Below are 22,709 nucleotides of genomic sequence, written 5' to 3' on the forward strand. Positions count from 1 at the left end.
GTTCTTTGAACGGAAGACTTAGAAAAACTTAAGTTTTGTGTGGGGCTGTGCTTTTGAATGCATATGCTTGCAGATATCAACAGAGAGCATCAGATCCCCCGGAGATGAAATTACAGGTAGCTGTCAACTGTCCTTCCTTCATATATCTAGCTCTAGCCTCAAGAACATTATTACCAAATCACTCTTGTTTTCAAATTCAGCCCTGACTTTCTTTATATAGTAGACATGGCTTTTGTTGTTGCTGTTCAGAGCAATACCCTGTCCCACCAAATATCATGGTACTCCACCAGCTTTAACCTATAACCAGGAAATGATCAAAGTGGAAGCTGAAGAATAGACTTCTTGGAAAAGTTCTCTAAGAAGAGATCTCATAGGACAAGGTATCTTTTTGCCTCTACCCTGTGAAATTTGCTTTAATCTTTTTGGTTTAGAAAGACAACCCAAAGTCTGAAACTCTAATTGCCATATTAAAATGTAAAATAACATTGGAGATGGGAGGCAATGGAAAAGATATACAGACAAAGGTGTGAGGGCCCACAGTGAATAATCATACTGGCCATACACTGCCTATTTTGGGGTTTCTTTTCTGTATAATAGACTTCTCATCTCATTACACAGTATAGTCATTTCTCCATTACCTGCGGCACAAATGCAATTCAAGTTTGAGGTTTGAGACTGATAAGCTCTTTGATTTTCCTTCACATTGATTTCTCCTGAAAGCTTTTTTTTTCCAGGGTTACATTTCTCATTTTATCAGAACCACCAGCTGTTCATTCCTTGGTGTTTTAGTTTAAATGAGCTTTGTGCATTTGTACTGTGGCTTATATGAGAAGAGGCAAGGGTCATATCCTAATCTGCCAAGGAAAGGTAGAGCCATGGGGATGGTCAGTAAGCAAGAGTAGCAAAAATAAGAACTTAGGTGCCATTTCCTGGTAGAAACTTTCTGTTCTCTTTGCCTTCATGTTGGAATGTACTTTGAGATGGAGGAATTTAGCTTTGGTCCTGCCTTTTCTGAAATGGAAATTTGTATTCACTGTCTCTAGTAGAGTTCTTCCCTCCAAGCAGATTGTTGAGTATGAAGAACATCCTCTTAGATATCTTCTCCCAGGCACACAGCTTTCTGCTCCTCTACTTTAAACCAGACCAAGAAGACACTTGCAGGAATAAAGATTTTGCCTTCACTTCCATTGCTCAGATTCACTCTGTTCAGAAGGATGATTTCAGAGGATTCAGCATTTAAGTCAATACTTAGGCACTTGATTCCCACTGAGATTATTACCTAACCCTTGGATCCTTTATCATCTGCACTGGTTGCTATTAAAAGGCAGCCATGAAATGCAAGGGTTCTAATGGAGGAGATTCAACTTAGAGGTCATGAGTTGGGAAAGCAACATAAGCCAGTGAAATAACAAAAAGCCTTGTGGATAGAAGCTTTATCAAGCTGAGTATGGTACCTTGAGATGCTAGCTGTAATGCCAGGAAAGGAGAAGACTCACATGAGGAGTCTCAGGAGAGAAGACATACTTTATTCACTCTGGCTGAAGGTTGCTTTACATACTGTTAGGTGACCAGATGCTGGCAGGAACCAGGCACACACTGACACACACATAGGCTGTTACACAGGTCACACAGAAGTAGGCTCGTAGGTCTTCTAATAGGTACATGCAAGCAGGCTTAGGGAAGGTAAAGTCTCTGGTTTGGCCATACTTAAAAAAAAAATCACACAAAAGTAGCATTTTGCCAGAAATAGTTACATAACATATTACATCACTATATATTTTCATGTTCTGTGGACATCTGGTATCCACCATTTTTAAATTTATTTTTATTTTTATTTTTTGCTGACCCATCGTCCCATGGGTGTCCAGTGTTAGCCATCTTGGCCCAATCTGGGTATCCATATCATTGCCATGTTGTCTAAACATAAGCCGGTTCTATGACTCTCTGTACACAACAGCTGTACACTTGTAATTCTAGCACTGAGGAGGCTGAGCCAGAAGAATTGTTGGGTTTGATACTAGCCTGGGATATGTAAACAAGACCTTGTCTCAAATTCCATGTGCCTTCAATAGGATAGAATAGAATCTTGGGCAACAGCAAGAGTAAGAAGTCTCAAACTTACATTTTCAGAATCATGGTTTAAAAGGTACAAAAGCTGTGTTCTTGAGTTTAGGCTCAGGTTGTCTGAGGTGAGGCCTTCTCTCAGCATTATTGCAAGACTTCCTTCCCTCCCTACAGGCTTCAGCCTAAGATGGCCACTGAACATGGTTTACTTTGATTCCTTTTGATAGCTTCTAAGACAGATTTTTTTTTGACCAAGTTTATATTTATGTACAAAATGTTTCTGATTCCCAGAAAGAAGGGAAACAGACCATTGCCCTTTTAGAGACTTATTGAATCAGTCTTGACTTATGTCTCTAGGCAAGAGGAGATGATCAGCTGATGTACCCTGATCTGCTCACAACATACCCAGAGTTCTTGTATATTCTGCCAGCTTCAGGCTCAACACTGACTAATAGAAATTGTCTTTTCAAAAGGAGATTCAGACACCATCTCATAGGGATCAAGGAAGTACAGAGGTTTAAAACAATGGGAGGAAGATGGGAAGAAGATAGAATTTCTTCAATATTTTAAAGCGTTGCTATATGAAAGATTAGTTTTCTCTGGCTTTAGAGAGCAAAGTTAGAGCCTATAGACAAGGGGATGGGACTTCATGTAAAGCAAGATTGCTAATGTCCCATTTCTTCCCATCACTGGGGTAAGCAAAGAAGATAGGGACTTCTTGGTAGGAGAAGGAAAGAGATGCTTATCCATCCAGGTGGAGAAAACACGAGGTGATGACAATATCTCTGTCAGCTCCTCCGCCCTACCAGTCCAAGTCAGCTGGTTCTTTTGGATGGAGAAAGTACTACTGGACTCTAGAGACTGTGCTGTTCTCTGCTTTCCACACTAAAGAAAGCCCCGGGACAGATCTTGATGAAAAGGGTTTATTCAAGGCTGACCCTAAGGAAAAGGAAGACTTTTCTACCTCAAATCTTTATTCACATTGAGAAATGGGCAGAAAGATCTCAAGATGGGGCAAATATTTTCATTTCCCTTCTTGAAAGTCTTACAGTCTTCAACTTCTGGGCCTGACTAGATAAACCACTTCCCATGGACACAAGGAAGGGAAGGGGTCATTGCTTGATTTGGAAAAAGACTGTGGGTAGAGACAAAGGTAACAAAAATGTCAAAGAAAGATTAGAAGGGGAGGCAAAAATAAGCCTCAATTTATGACCTCAACATCCCAGCTCTCCTCCATTTTCTATTTCCTTCAGTGCATTATTAATAAACACAGTCACCAATAATGCATTGGTGTCAAATTAAGGGCAGAACTCAGAGCACTTCCTCTTGGCATCAGTTGACTAAGAACAAGCCCAGATTTGAACTCTCTAATTCTTCCTGTGTCTTTCCTCTTCCTGTCTGCCTGTTTTAGGAGTCTGAATCTATACCTGTATGAAGGTTGCCTTTCGAATCTGTGTATCTGTTTGACCCTGTATGCTTAGCCCAAACAAAAATTTTGTGATTTCTTTCATTGAACAGCACAGGAAGTATCACATTGGGGGAAGGAATGGGGAACACTTCACAGAAAACTTTAACAAAATTTTACAAGGGATTGAGTCACTGACTCTAACTGACCCAGATATCAAATAAACATCATCAAGCCATATTAGGAATGCTTTGTTCAGCATTTATGGTAACTATTCATTTTAGTTGCTTTCAACTTGCATTTGCTAGTTTTAGCAAATGATTATCACAACACATGTTCAAATGTGCATGCATTACTGTTGGATCAGGAACACGAAAGAATCCTTAAGATTATAGCTATGTATCAGTTTAGCCTGTAAAAGCTGATTACATGAAAATCCAAGGCAAGCGAGTTTGGCTGATATATTGTTCACTTAAAGGCAAGTTAAACAAACAGACTGAGTACACAGTAGTAAAATATTCTTAAGTGTCCTTAAGGTATATTCTTAACTCTGGCTTTGAGGTTCAGCAAAGGTCTCTGTATCTTTTAATGTAAGAATTATTTTTTATCACAATGCATAGCCATATCCTCCAAAATAATCAAGTTAGAAAGTATGGTCGTTCTAGGTTTTTTTTTCAGGGTCTTACTCTTTAGCCTAGGCTTTTCCCCAAGCCCCGTAAGTACTGCATGGGCCCCCATGGCCAGCAGCCTGGACATTTTTTTTAATACACTTCCCTCTTAGTATAGTACAGATACTTTCTGCTTTCACTCTTATAAAAAGTTGAGGGGACATACACTCATGTTGAAAGGTTGTATTTCTAAGCAGGCTCACACGGCTGTGACACTCAGGGAGGAACAGGTTGAATAGTAGTGATGAATGAATTAATGATGATCTCAAAGACTCTCTGACATTGCCATTTTTAGCAACTGTCAAGCACCTTGTAAACAGACCACGCTCTCTCTTGAGTCTTGATCATCCGCAGTGACACGCAATTCAAAAGCTATTCCAGGAGCAATCTTGCTCCATTTTTATTTTTATTTTCACCTTAAGCTCTGACAAATTTCTTCTTTAAATTGCGAACATAATTACGTTATCGGAAATGACTAAAGTTGATACTCTAAGAGCAGAGTTCCTTTGTCAAAATGAGCATAATTTCCTGTAGCTAGAAAAGGAAATATAATGTTCTAGCCTCAGTGTGCATGTTTATGTTTATGCATATGTGTGTAGACAATATGCATGCAAAAGATGTTTTCTTTCAAATCCTAAATATAAGTAACCTCATACAAATTACTTTAAGTACAGCTTATATTATAGAGATGAATGCTAAAATGAATATGAATCTTCTGCCATGGCAGAATGGGAAACAACTCCAAAGTCAGTTATCTCTCAGCTATTTTTACATGTCTTCTAGCACTTCTGGATTATAAGTTTTTCATCTGGAAGAGAGTGTGGTATGGTGAAATACACAGTCTTTGCTTCTATTCCTGGCAAAGGAGGTCCTGAGTGGTTGGAGTAGTTTTTATTTTCTATAACAAACCCCTTTGTCCATAGAGGAGCTTATGAATAACATGAAGCTTCCCATCTCATAACAAAGCCATATATTGATAAGAGCTAGATAACTTCAGGATAATACCCGAACCCCAAAACTCTCTATTGCTAGTTAGAATCATATTACAGGGTTGGAACTTTCCTAATCTCTTGGAAAAAGAAAGGATTCAGTTCAAACTCAAAAAACAGTGGGCACTGATACAATCAGTCAAGAAATCCCACCTATAAACTGTTAAAGCCCAAGGCTGCTGATCCGTGGTAGCAGACTTGCATGGCAGGCAAACCGTCCTAGACTCAGTGTCTAGTACAGCAAAGCAAAGGGAAATAAATCACAACAAAATACCACCACCAACACAAACTCCTGAACAGTAAGACTCAGGGACTTGGAGACAGGTGACCACACTGATGTTCGAGAGGCTGTTGCACCTGGGAAGAGCATGGGAACTCTGCACATCCCCAAACCCATGCATATTTATTGGGATGTTCTTGAGTTATATTCTACTAAATAGGTAACCCTAAATGCTTTTTTGAGTTCCATTCGGCCCTGAAGACTGAAGCACTTACGAGAAAGACCATAGTCTCAGTGGAAATAGCTAGTCCCATCAGTTCTGGACTTTCCTAGGAAAGGGCTTTATCTTCCTCTTCTGTGAGTGTGAATTCTTAGCTAAATCAAATATGAACATTTCCTGGCTTGTGTTTTCTCTTTTTCTCCCTTGTAAACAAGAGTGCTGTAATAGGTCCCAGACAGATTAAAAATTTCTTTTTCCTAAGTTTCAAAAAAAATTATAATAAACTAATTTCCCCATATTGAGATGTATTATGATATTTTCTATTATGGAAAAGTATTCTGACCCAGATCTTGTTCATTACCAATTATTCTGAGCAGAGGGCTCAGAGAAATCCGAGTTTATGTTCTGCACAGAAAAACTGTGGCAAGCCTGGTTACTTCCTTTTAACATTTTTAATGAGATTTATTCTTAGACAATTTTCTTTTCTTTTTTAAATCATTTTTAAGATGTATTTATTTATTTCATGTATGTGAGTACACTGTCACTGTCTTCAGACACCAGAAGAGGGCATCAGATACCATTACAGATGGTTGTGAGCCACCATGTGGTTGCTGGGAATTGAACTCAGGACCTCTGGAAGAGCAGTCAGTGCTCTTAACCACTGAGCCATCTCTCCAGCCCCCTAGACATTTTTCTACTTGTACACAATGTATGCTGTTCATTCTTGTCCTCTACCTTCCTTCCTACCTGTTAGGTTGGTCTGATGTTGCTATGTATTCAAATACTAAATACTGGCCCTCAAGATCTGGGTGCAGTCCTGAGAAACACATTCTTACAATACCAAATGATGTTATTTAAACTCTGCTCACCAATCTTCTCTGACTAGCTAAATAAAAGTGGCTGACATCCAATTACTGGGGAGAGTTAGAGGTAAATAGGGGTTTGGTAACTAAACTGGGAACTGTAGTTAGGGTGAGAGAGGGTGAGAGAGAGAGGGAGGAAGAGAGAGGGAGGGAGAGAGTGAAAGAGAGAGGGAGGGAGAGAGAGAAAGGATGAAAGAAGGAGGGATAGAGAGAGGGAGAGAGGGAGGGAGATGGAGTGAGGGAGAGAAAGGAAGGAAGAGGGAGGAAGAGGGAGGAGGAGGGAGAGGGAGAGGGAGAGAGAGAAGAAGAGGAAGAAGGAAGAGCAAGAGGTCTCCATTAGATGAGATGAACCAGGACCAGTGGCTGAGAGAAGTGCACTTGAGGACGAATTTCTGGAACAATGCAGCCTGGGCAAGACTCAAATATCAAGTAACTTGAGGACCACACCTGGGAAATAGTCAGTCTAGTCTAGGAAAAAAGTGTAGGGTTAATAGCTCAGTAATTGTGCTAAAGCTAATTAAATAAATTGATAGGACTCTGACTTGAGTATTGGGGGGCTGGATGGGTCAAAATAAGAACTAATAGAGTGATTAAATACCATACAACACCTACCACTTTGCTACCCCACCTCTTCCCCATTAATCTCTCTTTTATGTTACTGTCTATTTGTTTAGTGACCTATTACAAGTAAAAAGGTCATCTTAGTGACCAGGAGCTTAGAGCTATCCTTTGGAGCCAGGTGGACTTGGCAGAGGGTGTACAAGTAAAGGCAATGATCCCGCCTCTCCAAGAATCTGTCAGTATACAGTCATTTAGAGGTAAAGGTCGATCATTTTGAGTTCATCTCTATTTCATGACAAACTGTTAAATAGCCAATCTTGTGTGGCCCTAGCACATTCAACTTCAGTTGTGAATTAATGATTATATTTGTTAGCTATTTCTTTTTTAGTTCTATACAAACGCTCTACTACGGAACTACATCTCCAACCCATGGGCGCGCCATATGTAAGACTGGTGTTTGAAGTTGGGTCAGTCCTACAGAAAGGTCTATAGTAACTCTGGGTAGTGTCAGAATTAGTGTACATTGTTGGGTACTCTGTTTGGTATTGAAGTGGAGAACCAGTATGGGAAAACTATATTCATTTGATGGGGGGAGGCAAATGTCAAATAGTATAGTTTAAAGTGACATATTTGCATATTAAATTGACAAGGGGTGAATATGTGATGGCTAATTTTGATTATTAACTTGATTGAGTTAAGAAATATCTAGGGAGGGAGCTGGAGAGATGGCTCAGGGGTTAAGGATACTGGCTGTTCTTCCAGAGGACCAGAGTTCAATTCCCAGCACTCACACAGCAGCTCTCAACTGTACGTAATTCTTGTCCCAGGGAATAAGACATACACATGGTGTACAAACATACATGTAGGCAGAACACCTATTCACATAAAATCAAAATGAAGGTTAAAAAAACATTTAAAAATGAAATGCCCAGGGTATTGGTGGGTCCCAAATTTGAGTATGTCTGTGAAGGCATTTCTAGAGAGGCTTATATGAACAGGTAGATGCATCCTGAAGGTAGGTAAATGGGACCATTTCCTGGACTGGGGTCCCAGGCTGAATAAATAAGAAAGTGTGTGTGGGGGGCAGGCAACGTAACAGTGATATTCTCTTTTCTCAGCTTCTTTATCTATCTAGATGTAAGTAAACCCCGACCGCCTCACATTCCTCTACATGGTAGACTGTGTCTCCTCAGACCATGAGCCAGCTTACATCCTTCCTTAAGCTGCTCCCCCTCAGTTATCTTGTGGTCATAGCCAGGTAGGAGAAAGGTAACCAATACAGCACGGGTCTTCAATACCACATTTAAGGCTCCCTAAAAATACCTGCGCTTATCCTACAAACATTCTGCTCTCCTTACAGATGTATAAAACTACAGGCCCTTACATATCTCCAATGACTGTTTCAGTATTCATTACATTGCAATTAAAATTTATATGCCAAATGAACATATTGGGCTTTGATAAAGGATGGCTCATACAGAAATTTTCTGATATTATAGAAATTAATTTGCTTAATTATGACATCTGAGCATTTCAGCTATTAAACATCCTGGACACACTGCTACCTAAGGACTTCTGCCCATAGTCCCTCTTCCCACAATGATCTTGTTCTGGACATTACGGCTCCCAGCCTCTTATTTCCTGTGGGTCTTTGCTCAAATGCTGCTTTCCCAGTAAGACCAGTTAAGGAACTGCATTTTACTTGTCCCTCCTAATTCCCTTTTATTTCTCTCAATATCGTGCTTTTAAAAACAAATTGTGTGTGATTTTTTTTACTTCCAAAATGAATACTCCTATGCTAAAGAGTACACCCCCTCCCTCAAGGCCTAGCAGTCCAGGACAGCCATCGAATGAGTATATTAGTGAGTAGCAAAAATGAGGCAATGCAAATCTTATTCAACCAGCTCCCCTTGCTTTGTAGTGGCCCAGGAGGATGCCTGCCTCAGTCCACACAGAATCACCGGCCAAGCAAATCGCTGTGCACATATGTTCTGACTACTGGTAGAAAGACTGGAGGTGATAGCTGTGGCTTCCTTCATCTCCCTAGCAACACAAAGCAATATCATCTTTCCGTGTTATTTGATTGTACAAACCAGCCTCAGAGAGCAGCTGGCAGCTTCCAGACATCTCCTTCATACCTGTTGTTGTCCACATAGCGGATCAGCATGGGGTAGAAGGCATAGAGGTCCCTGCAGAGGACAGCAAACTCGTCTAGGATGAGGAGCTCAGCCTCCTGGGTATCCCCCTTGCCATCAGTCTTCAGCTGCTCCTCCTCCTGCACAGTCTTCACCGCCTTCTTCTTTAGCTTCTCCAGGGTGGGGATGAAGTGGCTTCGAAGCAGGTCGGGCCTGGCTTTGCTGATGATTGGCTGGGCATACACTGCATTTGCAAACAGAGGACCTTAGTCTCTTCTCATGTGCTGTGATCATTAATGAAACTAAGAAAGGTGAGATTGAGGAAATCATCCATACAGGATGACATCTGTATATAGCTCCCATCTGTAACCCTTCCGTGACTGTTTCTCTCACAAATTCACAGTGAAGACTGGGGACCTAGCACAGTGACCCTACTCAGCAACTCCAGCCCAAAGACGCCCCATACAACATAAATTCCTCATGTATGCATGGTCTATGTCTTATCCTTTCTCTCTCCCAGCAGACTATCTTCCATCTTCCATCATCTGACAACTGTCCTTGTTGGTCGAAGCTCATTAGTCATCACATTTATATCCCTGCAGGAAGCCCTTTGTTTATGGAAATTAGTGCTTTGTTGACCCAGGAACAAGCACTGGGTATGTGCTTTCTATTGAGGTGATGGATAAATTAGTTATCCTAATCTGTCATTACACATAGAATGTCTGTACTGGAAGTCACACTGTATCTTAAGGATCTATACCCTTATTATGTGTTAAAATAAAATAAACATGGATGCTTATGTGTATATGCTCACACATGCTTTCCAATTACATCATCTAAAAGAATCTGCCCAAAAGAATAATAGCCCAGTCAAGTTCTAAGCTCTCAACCCTGGCATCTTCTTTGCGTTTTGAGGGAGGGAGCAGAGGCTTGGACAAACCAGGGCATTACTAGAAGTAGAGAATCTGAACAAGAAATTATCAGGGCTGCTATGTAGGCCTTTTGGAAAAAGAACAAATGGAAACCCACATGTCCTATCCTATATAAAAGTGGGATGGTCTTATATCCCATTGATTCAATTCTGATTATGCTATTATGAATTAGGTCAGCTGAGCTGAAGAGTGTGAGTCTAAGAATCAGAGTAATTGCAGAAAGAAATGAAATGAAATGAACACATCCTGAATCATTGACAACGGACATTCGATTATCTATTTCTACATTTCCTTAGCTTAGGGAGGAAATTCCATTAAGAACAACTATATGCCCTCCCGTTTTCCTTTACATTTCGCTTTACTAATAAAGGAGGAAGAGATTTCTTCTTCAATTGGAGAAGGCAAAGGTAGCTTTTTTGATGACATGCATTAACCATGGAGCCCTGACTTCTCTGCACTCTCCAAGACACAGGCCCACTGCTGTACCGAACTGAGCTGAGGTTAGTACTTAAAACTGACTTGCATTAGTCACCAGGAGTTAAGTGGCCTCACTGAGTGAGCTCTGGACTTGCTGCAGGGAGGACAGCTACAGTTCTGTTTCCATAAGCATTCCTCAGTGACAGGAAACTCTCACAGCCTGGGAGGAAGGGAGCAGATCTGATCCCTAGCCTCCCCTTAACTCACACTGTAAGAATCCATTAAATTATGTTAGGATTAACATCCTTTTAAGGGTAATTGGCAATCAGGGACTGTCTACCGTGTTTGTTATCTGTCCACAGGGTCTGTATTATCCAGTGGTCAAAATAGTTGCAATTTTAATCTCAGTTCATTTCTGAGACCAAGAGGATGTAGGGATGCTTCCCACGTGTTCTTCTAGAAATGTGTCTATTGGTTTGCCCGGAAAGGTCAGTACTCAGTGCTGTGTTCCCTGTAGCCTAGTGTTGGCATTTCATGGTTGGATGGGGGAAACTGTGACAACTGGACTCCATGACCTGAACTCAAGTTCCATCAAAGACAATGATTTCCCACAGTGCTGATCTCCCAGATTCTAGTTTGTCAGGCAGGAAACTGAATCTTCATGGTTTCTTGAGTCTAAGACATTCATTTCCCAAAACTTTTCCTCTTTTGGTTGCTTCAAGAACAGAAAATTGGCTAATAGCATTTATTTAGAGCCTATGGCACGCCAAGAGTTAAGGAGGATACAAAGAAAGAGAGAAAATTAAAAAGAAAAAAAAAGCAACAAAACAAAGTGCTGCTATTTTTAGCTACACCCAAGCCAGTCTTAGACTTGCAAATGCTGAAAGACACTGAGGAATTTAGTACAGCTGATATGGGGGTGAGTTTTCTCTAAGTGCCAAATGCAAAGGGTTACTTACTAATAACTTATAGGTAATTAGTAACTAAAGAGCCACTGGTGTTTCTTAAGCACCCCAAACAAATAAGGCAAGGATCATCACTGAAGAGTTCAGCTGATCTAAGTGGCTTCTTAGAGATCTCAGTGGCCTGGATTAGCAGGGGAGTAGGGTTGAGGTAAGGGTTTGGGGAAAGCATGCCCATTCACTTTGCTGTGTTGTTTTTGTTTGAGACAGGGTCTCATATGTTCCATGTTACAGGGGTGTGCCAACATGCCTGGTTTATGCAGTGCTGGGGACTGAACCCCAAGGATGCATCATGCTAGGTAAATAGTCTATAACTTGTTATACATCCCCTGAGCCAAGCTTACTGCTGAGCAAATGCGAGGTAGAAGATTAAAACGCAGCACAGAACTTGCCCAGAATCATCACAGAATTAATGAAAGAGCCGAGAAGAGAAGCTGGCTGCCTTCACTGTAGAGCCAAAAACCACGAGAGAAAGGGCTTCGTTACCTGCTATACGCTTCATCCAGGAGGCCTCATCAATGCCCAGGTTGTTGTTGATGATTTTCAGGATGTTGCCCAGGATGAGGCTGAGGTGTTCAGATGTGACCTTGGTGCAGCAGGGTCCTGTGCTTGGGGGCAGGTTCTCAGGTCCCCGCTCCCACCAGTAGGACAGGTAGTTGCAGAGCATGGGCAAGATCACTTCAATGACATGGGGCATCTCAGTATACCGGGCACCTGACTCAGCCAAGCCATTGATTTCCTTCATCAGGCCTTCCAGATGGGGGATGTCAGGACACATGTCCTCCACCTTGTCTGGCATCCCCAGAACTAACCGAGAGAGTACAGGAAGAAGTAAGGCACACTGATTCAAAGGCACGGTGATGTAGTATACCATTCTTTTGGTCTTTAGATAAAAATTTCCACTATAGTGCTTTAAAGGGATGAGCTTCGATGAGAACAGCCTCAGGACTTGAGTTGTGTGTGCGCAGACTGTAGTTTCCAGGGGCATTTTTTCTCATTTTTTATTATATACTCTATTTACATTTGAGATGTTATCCCTTCCCCCCCACCCAGTCCCATCCCCTCAACCCCTCCATTTGCCTTCACAAAGGTGCACTCCCTCCTAATCACCCTCTCTACCCCATTGCCTTGGCATTCCCCTACATTGGGAAAGCATGCCCTCCCTGGACCAAAAGCCTCTTCTCACATTGATCAGGGGCAGTTTTAAAACACAGAACTAAAGCAGCTCGATGGAGACACTGCTGAGGAACAGTGCATACGGCTACTTTGTGACAAACAGATGCTTTGCTAGTCCCTCTTGGCCTGACTATTGGGACCTCACTGTGTCCACTGCAAAAAGGACAGTAGCATCCAGAGCAAAATAATTCAATGTTCAGATGCCAGATTATATTTCAATCACTCACACCATTTCTGTACGTTGATAAAAGGGAAAGGAAAATGGTCCAATCTAACATTCCTGCAGCTGGGCTAGAGGCTCTAATACTTAGCCATCTAGTTCAAAATACACTGACAAAAAAAAAAAAAGTTCCTAGATTGATTTTCTGCCTTTACAATAGAAATGATCAATAGCTTTAGGTGACTTAAGTGACTTTTTGTCAGTTACTTGTTTTGCTTTTTAAGAAAGCATATTTATTGGGACTAGCGAGTTAACTCCCTCTTCTCTGTTTTGTATGACTGAGGTCACTTCACTCAATAGGGGCAACCAGGATGAAATGAAACCTGAATTCAGTATTATTTCAGAGAGGATCCGATTTCTTTTCTATTGCTGATGCTGGTTGTTGGCAAAGGATGCATTTGTCTTGCTCTGTGTCGCAGAAAGCATGGGTAACAACCTGGGAATCCTGGGAAATCCTCACACACAAGGTAATTTTTACATATACACCATCAGAGTAAATAGGAAGAGTCAAACTTTGCACCAGGAGCTTCACATTCAGAACAATGTCAACCACTAGTGGCAACTGACACACTTACTTGCTATTATAATTTTATATACGAAATCTGAGGTGTGTGTGTGTTTAAAAGTCACACAGATAATTATCACCTCAGACACTTCTTTCTCCCATACAAGAAGAACAAGAAGTGGCTTAAAGTTGGTGCACTGCAGTCATGATAATGACCTTTAGAAGTTATTTATACATACAATAATTGGTCCTTGAATGGGACCAACATTTATGATTCAGAGGGTGTTTTTGGGCTCCAAATGTCACACAATAAACTCAAAGAGCAAGTTCTGGTATGTTAGCTACCTGAAGTCAGCCTCAAAGGAACCTTATTAGCAGCAGACACAGGAGTATTGGGAATAGTCATTAGAACATACTGCTCTTGTAGGTTCTCACGGTGGCGGGGGGGGGGGCTCTCATTTGCATCAGCTGTATCCCCTGGAAACACATCAGAGATGTAGGTCCTCAAGCCTTACTTCAGTGGTAGGCCTTGGGGATCTTTAACATACCAACCAAATGACTGACAACCACTGAGGAAGATTCTGAAGTTCTTGATTCATTTCTCTCAGCAGCTCTTCACCCAAAGACCACTGCCCCTTTGCAAGACAGGCTGATAGCTTACACTGGAATGGAACCCTTTTTCTCAGTGGCCGATTATTCCAATAGGGTATGGAAAGTAGCAAGGTGGCTGGTGATAGGCTGTTTTTGTCACCATGGTACTCTGATTGACAGGCTACTTCCACGTGACTAAGTATTTATGCCATTTTGAATAAGTGTCACAAAAGAGTATTAAACTTTTTCTTACGCATATCTTAGCTTTGGATAAGCAAGTGATACATGTTCTTAGGGTACTGAGGCTTTTATTAGAATTAACTCTATTGGTAAAACACTAACCATCAATTAACAAAGATGTTCAATCAGTGGAAGATCGATGCTACAAATTAATCCATACATTTAAAATACATGCCATCATTGTCACCTTAAACATCCCTTCCTCTTCTTTTCTCCTTCGACCACCCATTTTGTAATGAACGAAGTCTACTGTCTTATGGTCCATTAAGCCATCGTTCACTCTCCAGGTAATTCTGTGCGCCCACAAATACATTTTGATGCACATACCATATTAAAAAGAGCCACAGAAATGCTCAGCATTCATTCATTGCTTATTTGGTCCAACAGTGAAAAGCAGGAGACTTGGGTGTCAAGTCTCAGTGTTGCTGATGGAAAAAGGTATTAGCTCCAAAGTTCCCTAAAAGGCGATCATGCCCTGAAAATGACAATATGGACTCAAACTTATCACACTGACTTACAGCAACCTGTGAAATGGGTTCTGGCTGCCAGAGAGACCCACTTCTGTCATCTCTCCTTGCCTTCGGTGAATGGGGCATCTGGTTTTCTATTGGTGAATACCTGAGGTGCACATCAAACGTCAGCCTCCAGTCTCCACTGTTTTTCTAGTTCGGTAGAATTTTATTAGTGGGGGGCAGGGCAGTCTAAGTATGTGAAATAAGAAGCAGTAAAGACTAAAGCTGCTGTAGGTTAGCACTCTGCATTCTAGGTTAGAAGGACAGTGCTGACAAGGAATGCTTAGAACCTCATGAAAGTTTGAGAAAAAGCACCTGAAATAAATAAACCTTTTATAGAGTACAGCTTTTCATTTGTAGTGTATATCCACCATTTAAGAAAATCTTGGCTCTAAATGAGATGGACTATAGTTTAAAATTATCTACTATATTTTTCTTTCTCTTAATATGGCAAGTCCTACAGTTTGGCACTTTGGGCTTCAGATTTCATTAAATCTCTATAGTTCTCTTAGAATTCAAGCTTTATTAAAAATAGCTATTGAAGAGTTTCTATTCTAGCCTATCATCTTGTGACATCTTGTGTCATCCAAGATAGTACAGAGCTTTCATCATCTTGCTGAAGCCATTTCAGGTTTAACTAGAATCTTCTTGAAATAGAATCCCAACTCTATTTTAGGAACCTAAGGTCAAGATGCCCCACCTAACTTACCTTCTGTTAAACTGCCTGCTTGAGTAAACCTCTCCCTCCAGCTAACTACTTACCTTAGCTTCTGTTAAATTGCTAGTTTGCACAAAACCTTCCTCTGCAGCTGCCAGCAAGATACCATGATGTGTTTGTTACCTCTAAAGCCTCTAAACATAAATATTTGGCACTACACTTGGTCCCAATTACCTTGGGGTAGTCCCAGCTAGATGGAATAAAGACTTTCATGGTTATAAACTGTGTCTGAGTCATCATCTCTAGTGGGCTCCCTGTAACAATCTTAACTAATATCACATTGAATCCAAATATGAGTGCACTTCTTTTTATTCCCCAGAAAGAAGATCACAGCTTGCTTTGGATTTTAGCTTTAATGGCTATTGGTTGCTTTCTGAGAAATTTTTATTTGTAAAAATAGGCTGTGGGCCAGATTTGTCCTATGTACACATTTTACCAATCTCTGTTATAGAACTTAGTGCATGTCAATTCTTCTGTTAAAAAGTCTCTTTCTTGTATAACTACAATTTCTTCTGGTGCCATTCAATGTCTTATTTTCCATGATGGTAGATAATGTGTGCTCAGTATCTTTTTGAAGCACAACTTTTGAAGACTATTCTTAGGTTATTATTATGCACATGCTCATTTGTGATGGCACTCTGACTAAAGACTAGATAAAAGTAGTCATGTCCCTAGGCACAGAAAAGAAATGGGGACCTGGGGGAGACAAAAGAGATGTCAGGACAGGAGAATCCGCCTAGACTGACTCCTCAGTATGAAATAACTATCAAAAGTCTAATCATCAAAACAGTCATTTTTGAGCCCATTTCTCTTACAAGATAGAGACAATATCTGGTCTTTAACTTAGACCCACCGATCTACTTTCACATTGTGATGATTAACCTTGTTAACTTATCGGGGATTTAAAATCACTTGTAGGTAGGCCTGTGTGGGGATTAGCAGAGACGTTTTGGTGAGGAGGGAAGACTCCCCCTAAGTGTGGGCAGCACCACTCCAAGGGCTGGAGTCTCAGTGTGAATAAAAAGGAGAAAGTGAGTGGAGAACCAACATTTGTCTCTCCCTCTTTCTCATTGTGGACACAATGTGACAAGCTGCCTCATAACTTTTACCTCCAGGCCTTCTCTGCTTTGAGAGACTGAACTTAAACCACAAGCCAAAATTTAAAAAAAAAGTTTTTTTTTCCTTGTGATGTTTTATCTGGTACAAGAAAAGTAGTTCATAACATACCATGTAAAACAACATACTACATAGCTGTGGGTTTTATTCCTGCCACCTTCCTGGCTACTCCCTGGGTTGATACTTACTAGACCGCTCCCTGGGTGTTTTGGTGTTGAAGACTGAGAGGGGATTATAGCGGTTAAGGCTGGGTTCCAGAAATGCCACAGGGATAGCAGCTGCTAGGGAAGCCAGGCATTCTCCAAGAGCAGGACGTTGCCTGGAAACAAAGAAGTCCATTTAGAAGTGGTGCCATCCTTATGTGAACCCCACACACCAGGTAGGCCCCCTCCTCAGGTTGTTCTCACTACTTTCCTGTTTTACTTCACTGAGCATCCTGAAGCATGCACAGTAAGACTGCATGTACTGTCTCTCCCCAACTTTGCCCAAATACTAATGGTTTAGAACAAGCTCACTGCTTCAAACCTAGTTGTGGCTAAAATAATATAATATTATACTGTGGGGCTGTTATAGGACCATCATGGAAATAACAGCCTGCTTCAGAAGGTGCACCTGAAATCTCTGGAACAGGCCATCAGTCATAGGATTCCCTCCAGTTCCCAACCAACAGCTGCACCTAAGACTTTGTGGGTCAGCTACCCCTCACTGTGACAAGAGCCAACAATTTCAACAGCATTAAAAATCTGGGATTTTAAAACCCTAGACTCTTTGAAAGTAGATAACCAGGATTTATAAAAGTGGTAGCATTTTTTTCACTGAAAAGCAAATTAAATTGGTTTTAAATTTAACCTTTGGTTAAATTGGTAGTTGCTGAATTTTGGTCTGTTGCTATATATTATAACCCTCAAGGTCTGGTTACTCCCAGGGATGAGGAGATCCTCATGTATACCAAATGATGCTATGTAATTTTGCTTCTTAATTTAAAAATATTGGTTGAATATGTCTACAGCCTACAGCTGGGCAGAAGAGAGGTAGGCAGTGCTTTGGTTCCTGGGCTTGGGGTCTGAGGCAGAGACCAAGAGGAGAGGAGAGGAGAGAGAGAGAGAGAGAGAGAGAGAGAGAGAGAGAGAGAGAGAGAGAGAGAGAGAGAGAGAGAGAGACCAGGGAGAAGAAAGAGACCAGAGAGAGGAGAGAGAAGAGAAGAGAGAAAGAAGAGAGAGAGGAGATAAAGAGGAGAGAGGAATACACCATGTAGTAGTTGGATCATGAGAACATGGCCATGAGGGTTGACCAGTTGGAGTAGGACTGCCTCAGGCAGAACACGGCAAGGTATATCTCAGGGTTACTGACAGGGAAGTAGACAAAATAGCATAGAGGGTTGATACCTGCCCAGTTTGAGTGCTTTAAGGCTTATTATAAAGGTTTTATGTCTTTTATTTTGAAGCTAAATGATCCAAGGTAGGAGAAACTCTCAATTAATTTTTACTACAATATGTGGTCAATGTCCTTTCTTGCTATTATAGATCAAAGATAGAACATATATTCCATATGGAACTCCAAAGGAATCAACCTAAAAAGGCAGATCCGTACAAAGTAATCGTAAGGACTAGCATCCCTCTACAGCTGTGTTAGAGAAAGAGATGCATTTGAGTTGAATTTTAAAAATGTGATCTTAACCTTTTTTGAATAAAATTATTGGAGAAGGCTGTTGGAGTAGATTGGAATCTTTAGGGCAGCCTTTGGGAGTACAGAATGCCTTAGCTTGGGATGTAAGAGTAATGTGCTGATTAGAGAAAGGGAGAGGGAGGCTGATTTGGCATAAAGCTTTGGATTCACTGGAAAACCCACCCAGGCTTCACTCAATTACCAAACGGATTCAAAATATGAAACTTTAAACTACTTTAAAGAAAAACGAAGAGATGCTATTTTTGATTCTTTACTTTCTCGGGCTCGGCTGGACCTCTTATGTGCTATGAAGCACTCAAGGGACTAACTTTCAAATCATCCCAGAAGGAGGGGTTCTTAGTTCACCACTTCCTAGATGATGGCACAGCTTTGTCCTCCAGGGAAAGGTCTGGCTGTTAGAATCCTTCTGACTTCTTCCCCTGATCCAGGTAAGCTTCACAGGCAGAGCACCCATGGCCATGCCAAGGCCCTGTGTTTGTGTACCAGTGCTACCCGAGTCTCCTCTGGAGATGTGTCAGCAGGAAGAAGGATAGGGATGAGGATAGAGATGGGGAGAGGGACAGGGACAGGGACAGATGTGTAAACTGCTGAAACCAAGGCCCACTTCTGAGCAGCCTCCACCCAGGCCTTTTCCCTCAGCTGTCTTTCTCATAATCTCTTCTTTTTTTCTTTGCCTTTTTGGGTGAGATCAAGATGGCAGATAGGCGTGAGGAAGAGAGCTTCCTCCTTTAACCTCCTGTCTGAAATGGCCACTACCCTCAGAGAGGACAGGGAGGGATAACTGGAATAAGACCCCACAAAGGGCCACTTCACTTCTCTTTCCCGGCAGAGTAGTCAGTAAGAAGTGAAAGGCTGTCTCTTCTGTATCGATTTTGAAGAGGAGAATGGGAAAGATTGACAGGGAAAGGGCTGTCACGGGAGGGGGGAGCACATATGGAAGAGAATCTGAGAGGCGTTCATGCATGGTATGGAATGATTAGGTAGGATCCCGAGGCTCAGGGTAAGTTTCAGGTGGCACTGGGAAGTCGTGCCAACCTGTCGGCATCTCCACCTGCTCTGTTTTACTGAAATTGAAGTTCTGAGCGCATGATAGTGGATGCTTACACAAGGAGGCAGCTATAAAGGCAAGCCTTGAGGGGAGAGAAGTGCTTAGAAGTCCCTGTTGTGCAGGGTGGCAGTGACAGGGACATGACCCTGTCCTCTCTGATATTAATTACTGAAAAATCCAAGTCACACCAGCTTCTCAGCAGGGCACGCTCTAGTCCAGAGCACATGTGGATGCTAATTAGCTGCTCAGCCAAGAGAGATAAACAATGGCTCCCCTGGCCCAGCTGCTAACACAGTAAAACCCAGAATCTGACAATTAATCCTTCTAGCTGTGAAATGCCAGGGACAATGACTTGGGGCCTCCAGGCCCAAGGAGTGACTGAAGAGACATAGACTTCTCCAGTCATTAGTGCCCCCAGGGGGCAATGTAGGTGTGGGCAAAGCTGCCAGGCAGGGTAGAGGCTGCATGGTTAGCTCCATAGCAACCAAAAGTAAAAGAAAGGACTTGCAGTTTATCATTGGATATGGAAACCATTTTTTTTTCTTTAATCTTTACTGCCAGATAGAGTACTTTTCACATAATAGGTAAGTCAAGGGTGACTGACTAGAGAGGTTTCAATATGTATTCTAGTATTTATTAGATCCTAATTTCCAAGCTAAGGGGCTTTGTCAATCTCTTATTTACAAGATGAAAGTAATGGTTCATCTCTCAAATGTCTATGGTCAGGGACACAGACAAAGACAAATAAATTAGAGTATATTAATAGTACTGTGGTGGTTTGAAAAAAAAAATGTCCCCCAGAGGCTCATAGAGATTGGCACTACTGGGGGTGTGGCCTTGTTGTAATAGGTGTATCCTTGTTGGAGGAAATGTGTCACTGGGGGGTGGACTTTGGGGTTTCAGAAGGCCAAGCCTGGCCCAGGTCGGTCTCTCTTTCTGCCTCTACCTGATCCAGATGTAGAATTCTACCTCTCCAGCATCATGTTGGCCCATGTGCCACCATACTTCCCACCATGATGACAACGGACTACACCTCTGAACTGTGAACCAGCCTTGACTAAATGTTTTCCTTTATAAGAGTTGCTATGGTCATGGTGCCTCTTCACAGCAACAGAAACCTTATACACATCCATGCTTCATGACTATAAAGTTCTGTCCTGTATACTCATGGTGATACTATGGGAAGGAAGCATTGTGAGCAGAGTAGGAAACACAGTGCGGGTTGGGCACAGTCCCAAATGACAATATGAATAATCCTAGTGGCTTAGATGTAAAAAATGTAAAATAAGAATTGATTGATCAGTGGAAGTCAGGAAGATGGAAGGAACGAGAATCTAAGAAGATGTGAAGAAAAGAAAATTAGTTTTCATTTAAATAAGACTGAGATTAACGATTAACAAAATAAAGACCCAAACTTGGTTTTCTAGAAAATCTTCCCTCAAACCTCTTTAAATCCTTAAAAAAAAATCTCTGTATTAGAGAACTCAAGAAATTTACATGATCAAATAAACAATATGTTTATTCTTTGATATTTGGTATCTGAAAACCTCACAGATTTATGTAATTCTCAATATTATTCTAACTTGAAAGTATTCCAAAAGACACTTCTTCACTCCATTTAACTGACTTTTTTTTTTTCACAACCACTCCCATCACCGAAGTGAATGAATCTTTTCCAACTACAAGTCACATGCCAGGTAGAGCTGGACCGATCACTTAGTGATCCCCCTGCAATTCAACAGATGCTCTTTGGTCAAAAAAAAATTAGTTAAAAGGTTATCAGGCCCAAAGGAAGCTCCATCCCCGCAATTCTGGTGGCTAGATAAAAGCCAGCATTCCTCAGGAACTTGTGAGGTTGGTTCCACTCTATCGGAAGAGCCATTTCCCTTACCACTGTGGGGAGTGACAAACTATCATTGTGGCCTCCAGGTTCCCTCAGCATCACAGACCAAGTTGTACATGTCAGCTCCACGCTGGCACCCAGCCCTTTCAAGCTCTTCTCACATCCTCCCCTTCTCTCCCATCACGCTGCTCCTTCTCCTTGTAACACTGATATTTTGGCTCTGTCCTTTCTTTGTCTTCCTTCTTGCTCTCCCTCTTTCTAAGTTTCTCCCTCTCTCTCTGCTCTGCTCCTGCTCCTCTCATGGGCTGGTTCAGTCTGCTGGCCATGTTCACTCTACTGCTTTATCTGCTCTGGACTCCTCCTCCGGTGGATCTGTCTTCTCTACAACGAAAAACTTCCCCTTAACAATTCCAGGGAGCTGTCGTGTCTCATTTTATACAAAACGTGGTGGAGAAATGCTGGTTTTATTACATGTTCCTCTCTAAAACCCAAAATTTAGAAAAGAAATTAAGAAGACATCTGGATCTATGCTGAAGTTATAGTATGTATTATAAGCCCATACCACAAAGTAATAACAAAACACTAGGAGGTACAGGAATTAAAACATACTCTCTAGAAGGGGCCTTAGAGATGGCTTATCAGTTAAAAGCACCAGCTAATCCTTGAGAGATCTTGGGTTTGGTTCTTAGCACCCACATGACAGCTAATAACCATCTATAACCCCAGTTCTAGGGCATCTGGCATCTTTTTCTGGCCTCCTTGGGTACAAGGCTTGCATATGTTGCATAGGCATTCAGACAAAACACCCATATACATGAAACTAACTAATTAATTAATTAAAAACCAACAACAATAATAATGACAACAGCAACAACAAGAGCCCAAACCCATAATTTCCAGAATTAGAAGACTAAAAAAGGTCTTTGGAGGACTTAGAAGTTGCTTGAAGCAGTGAGCATTTAGGTGTATGAAGGTCATTGAAGATATATACCCGGAGCTTCCATCTTGCAGAGTAAGAAAGGGGCCAAGAAAGATATATACTGGCCATTCCAGTCATTTGTACTCCCAGCCTGGAGAAATTCCTGGAGGTACGTTGGCATGAAAGAATAAAAGAAACTGTTTTGGAGCTGCAAACCTAAGCTCAACAGAGGATGAGCATATATTAAATCAGAGAAATATCTGCCTGCAGTATGAGCCACTTCTCACCTGTTACTCTTGCTAGAGGAGGATGTCAGATCCCTGGGAAGAGTTTGGTCCTCTACCAGGTTCTTATTACACACACACACACACACACATGTATATACACATGCACACACTTTTGTTCTTGAGAGTTAACACTATATTCCTAGCAGCCAAGAGAGAGAGGAAAAGATGATAAAAATTTACCCAGAAAAAGAAAAACAGAATGTGTATTCTCTATACATGCACAGAAAACAAAATAGAAAAGATTAACACAGAGGAAGTTTTTTTTTTTTATCATAAAAAGATACTAAACAGAAAAAAAACAAACAGCTAAAAGTTTCTAGTAAGAAACCTGGTGTGAAAGGTTAAAGAACAAACTTACACAGGATTACTTCCCTTGAACAAAAGATAGTAAAGAAACACACACTGAAAACTG

The 22,709-nt window shown here is 41.4% G+C and overlaps 1 protein-coding gene across 2 annotated transcripts in view; it reads right to left on the bottom strand.

The window, feature by feature from the left end:
* Positions 1–22,709, bottom strand: part of RYR3 (ryanodine receptor 3) — a 523,847-nt gene that overhangs the window by 57,888 nt on the left and 443,250 nt on the right. For both annotated transcript variants that reach the window (XM_080931244.1, XM_080931245.1), the window contains exons 65-67: positions 16,703–16,833; positions 11,923–12,243; positions 9,129–9,369 (exon numbers count right to left, since the gene is read on the bottom strand). In XM_080931244.1, coding sequence (XP_080787370.1) covers positions 9,129–9,369; positions 11,923–12,243; positions 16,703–16,833 — 693 coding nt within the window. The remainder of the gene's footprint in view (positions 1–9,128; positions 9,370–11,922; positions 12,244–16,702; positions 16,834–22,709) is intronic.

Source organism: Micromys minutus, assembly GCF_963924665.1.
Source record: "Micromys minutus genome assembly, chromosome: 17".
Taxonomy (NCBI): Eukaryota; Metazoa; Chordata; class Mammalia; order Rodentia; family Muridae; genus Micromys; species Micromys minutus.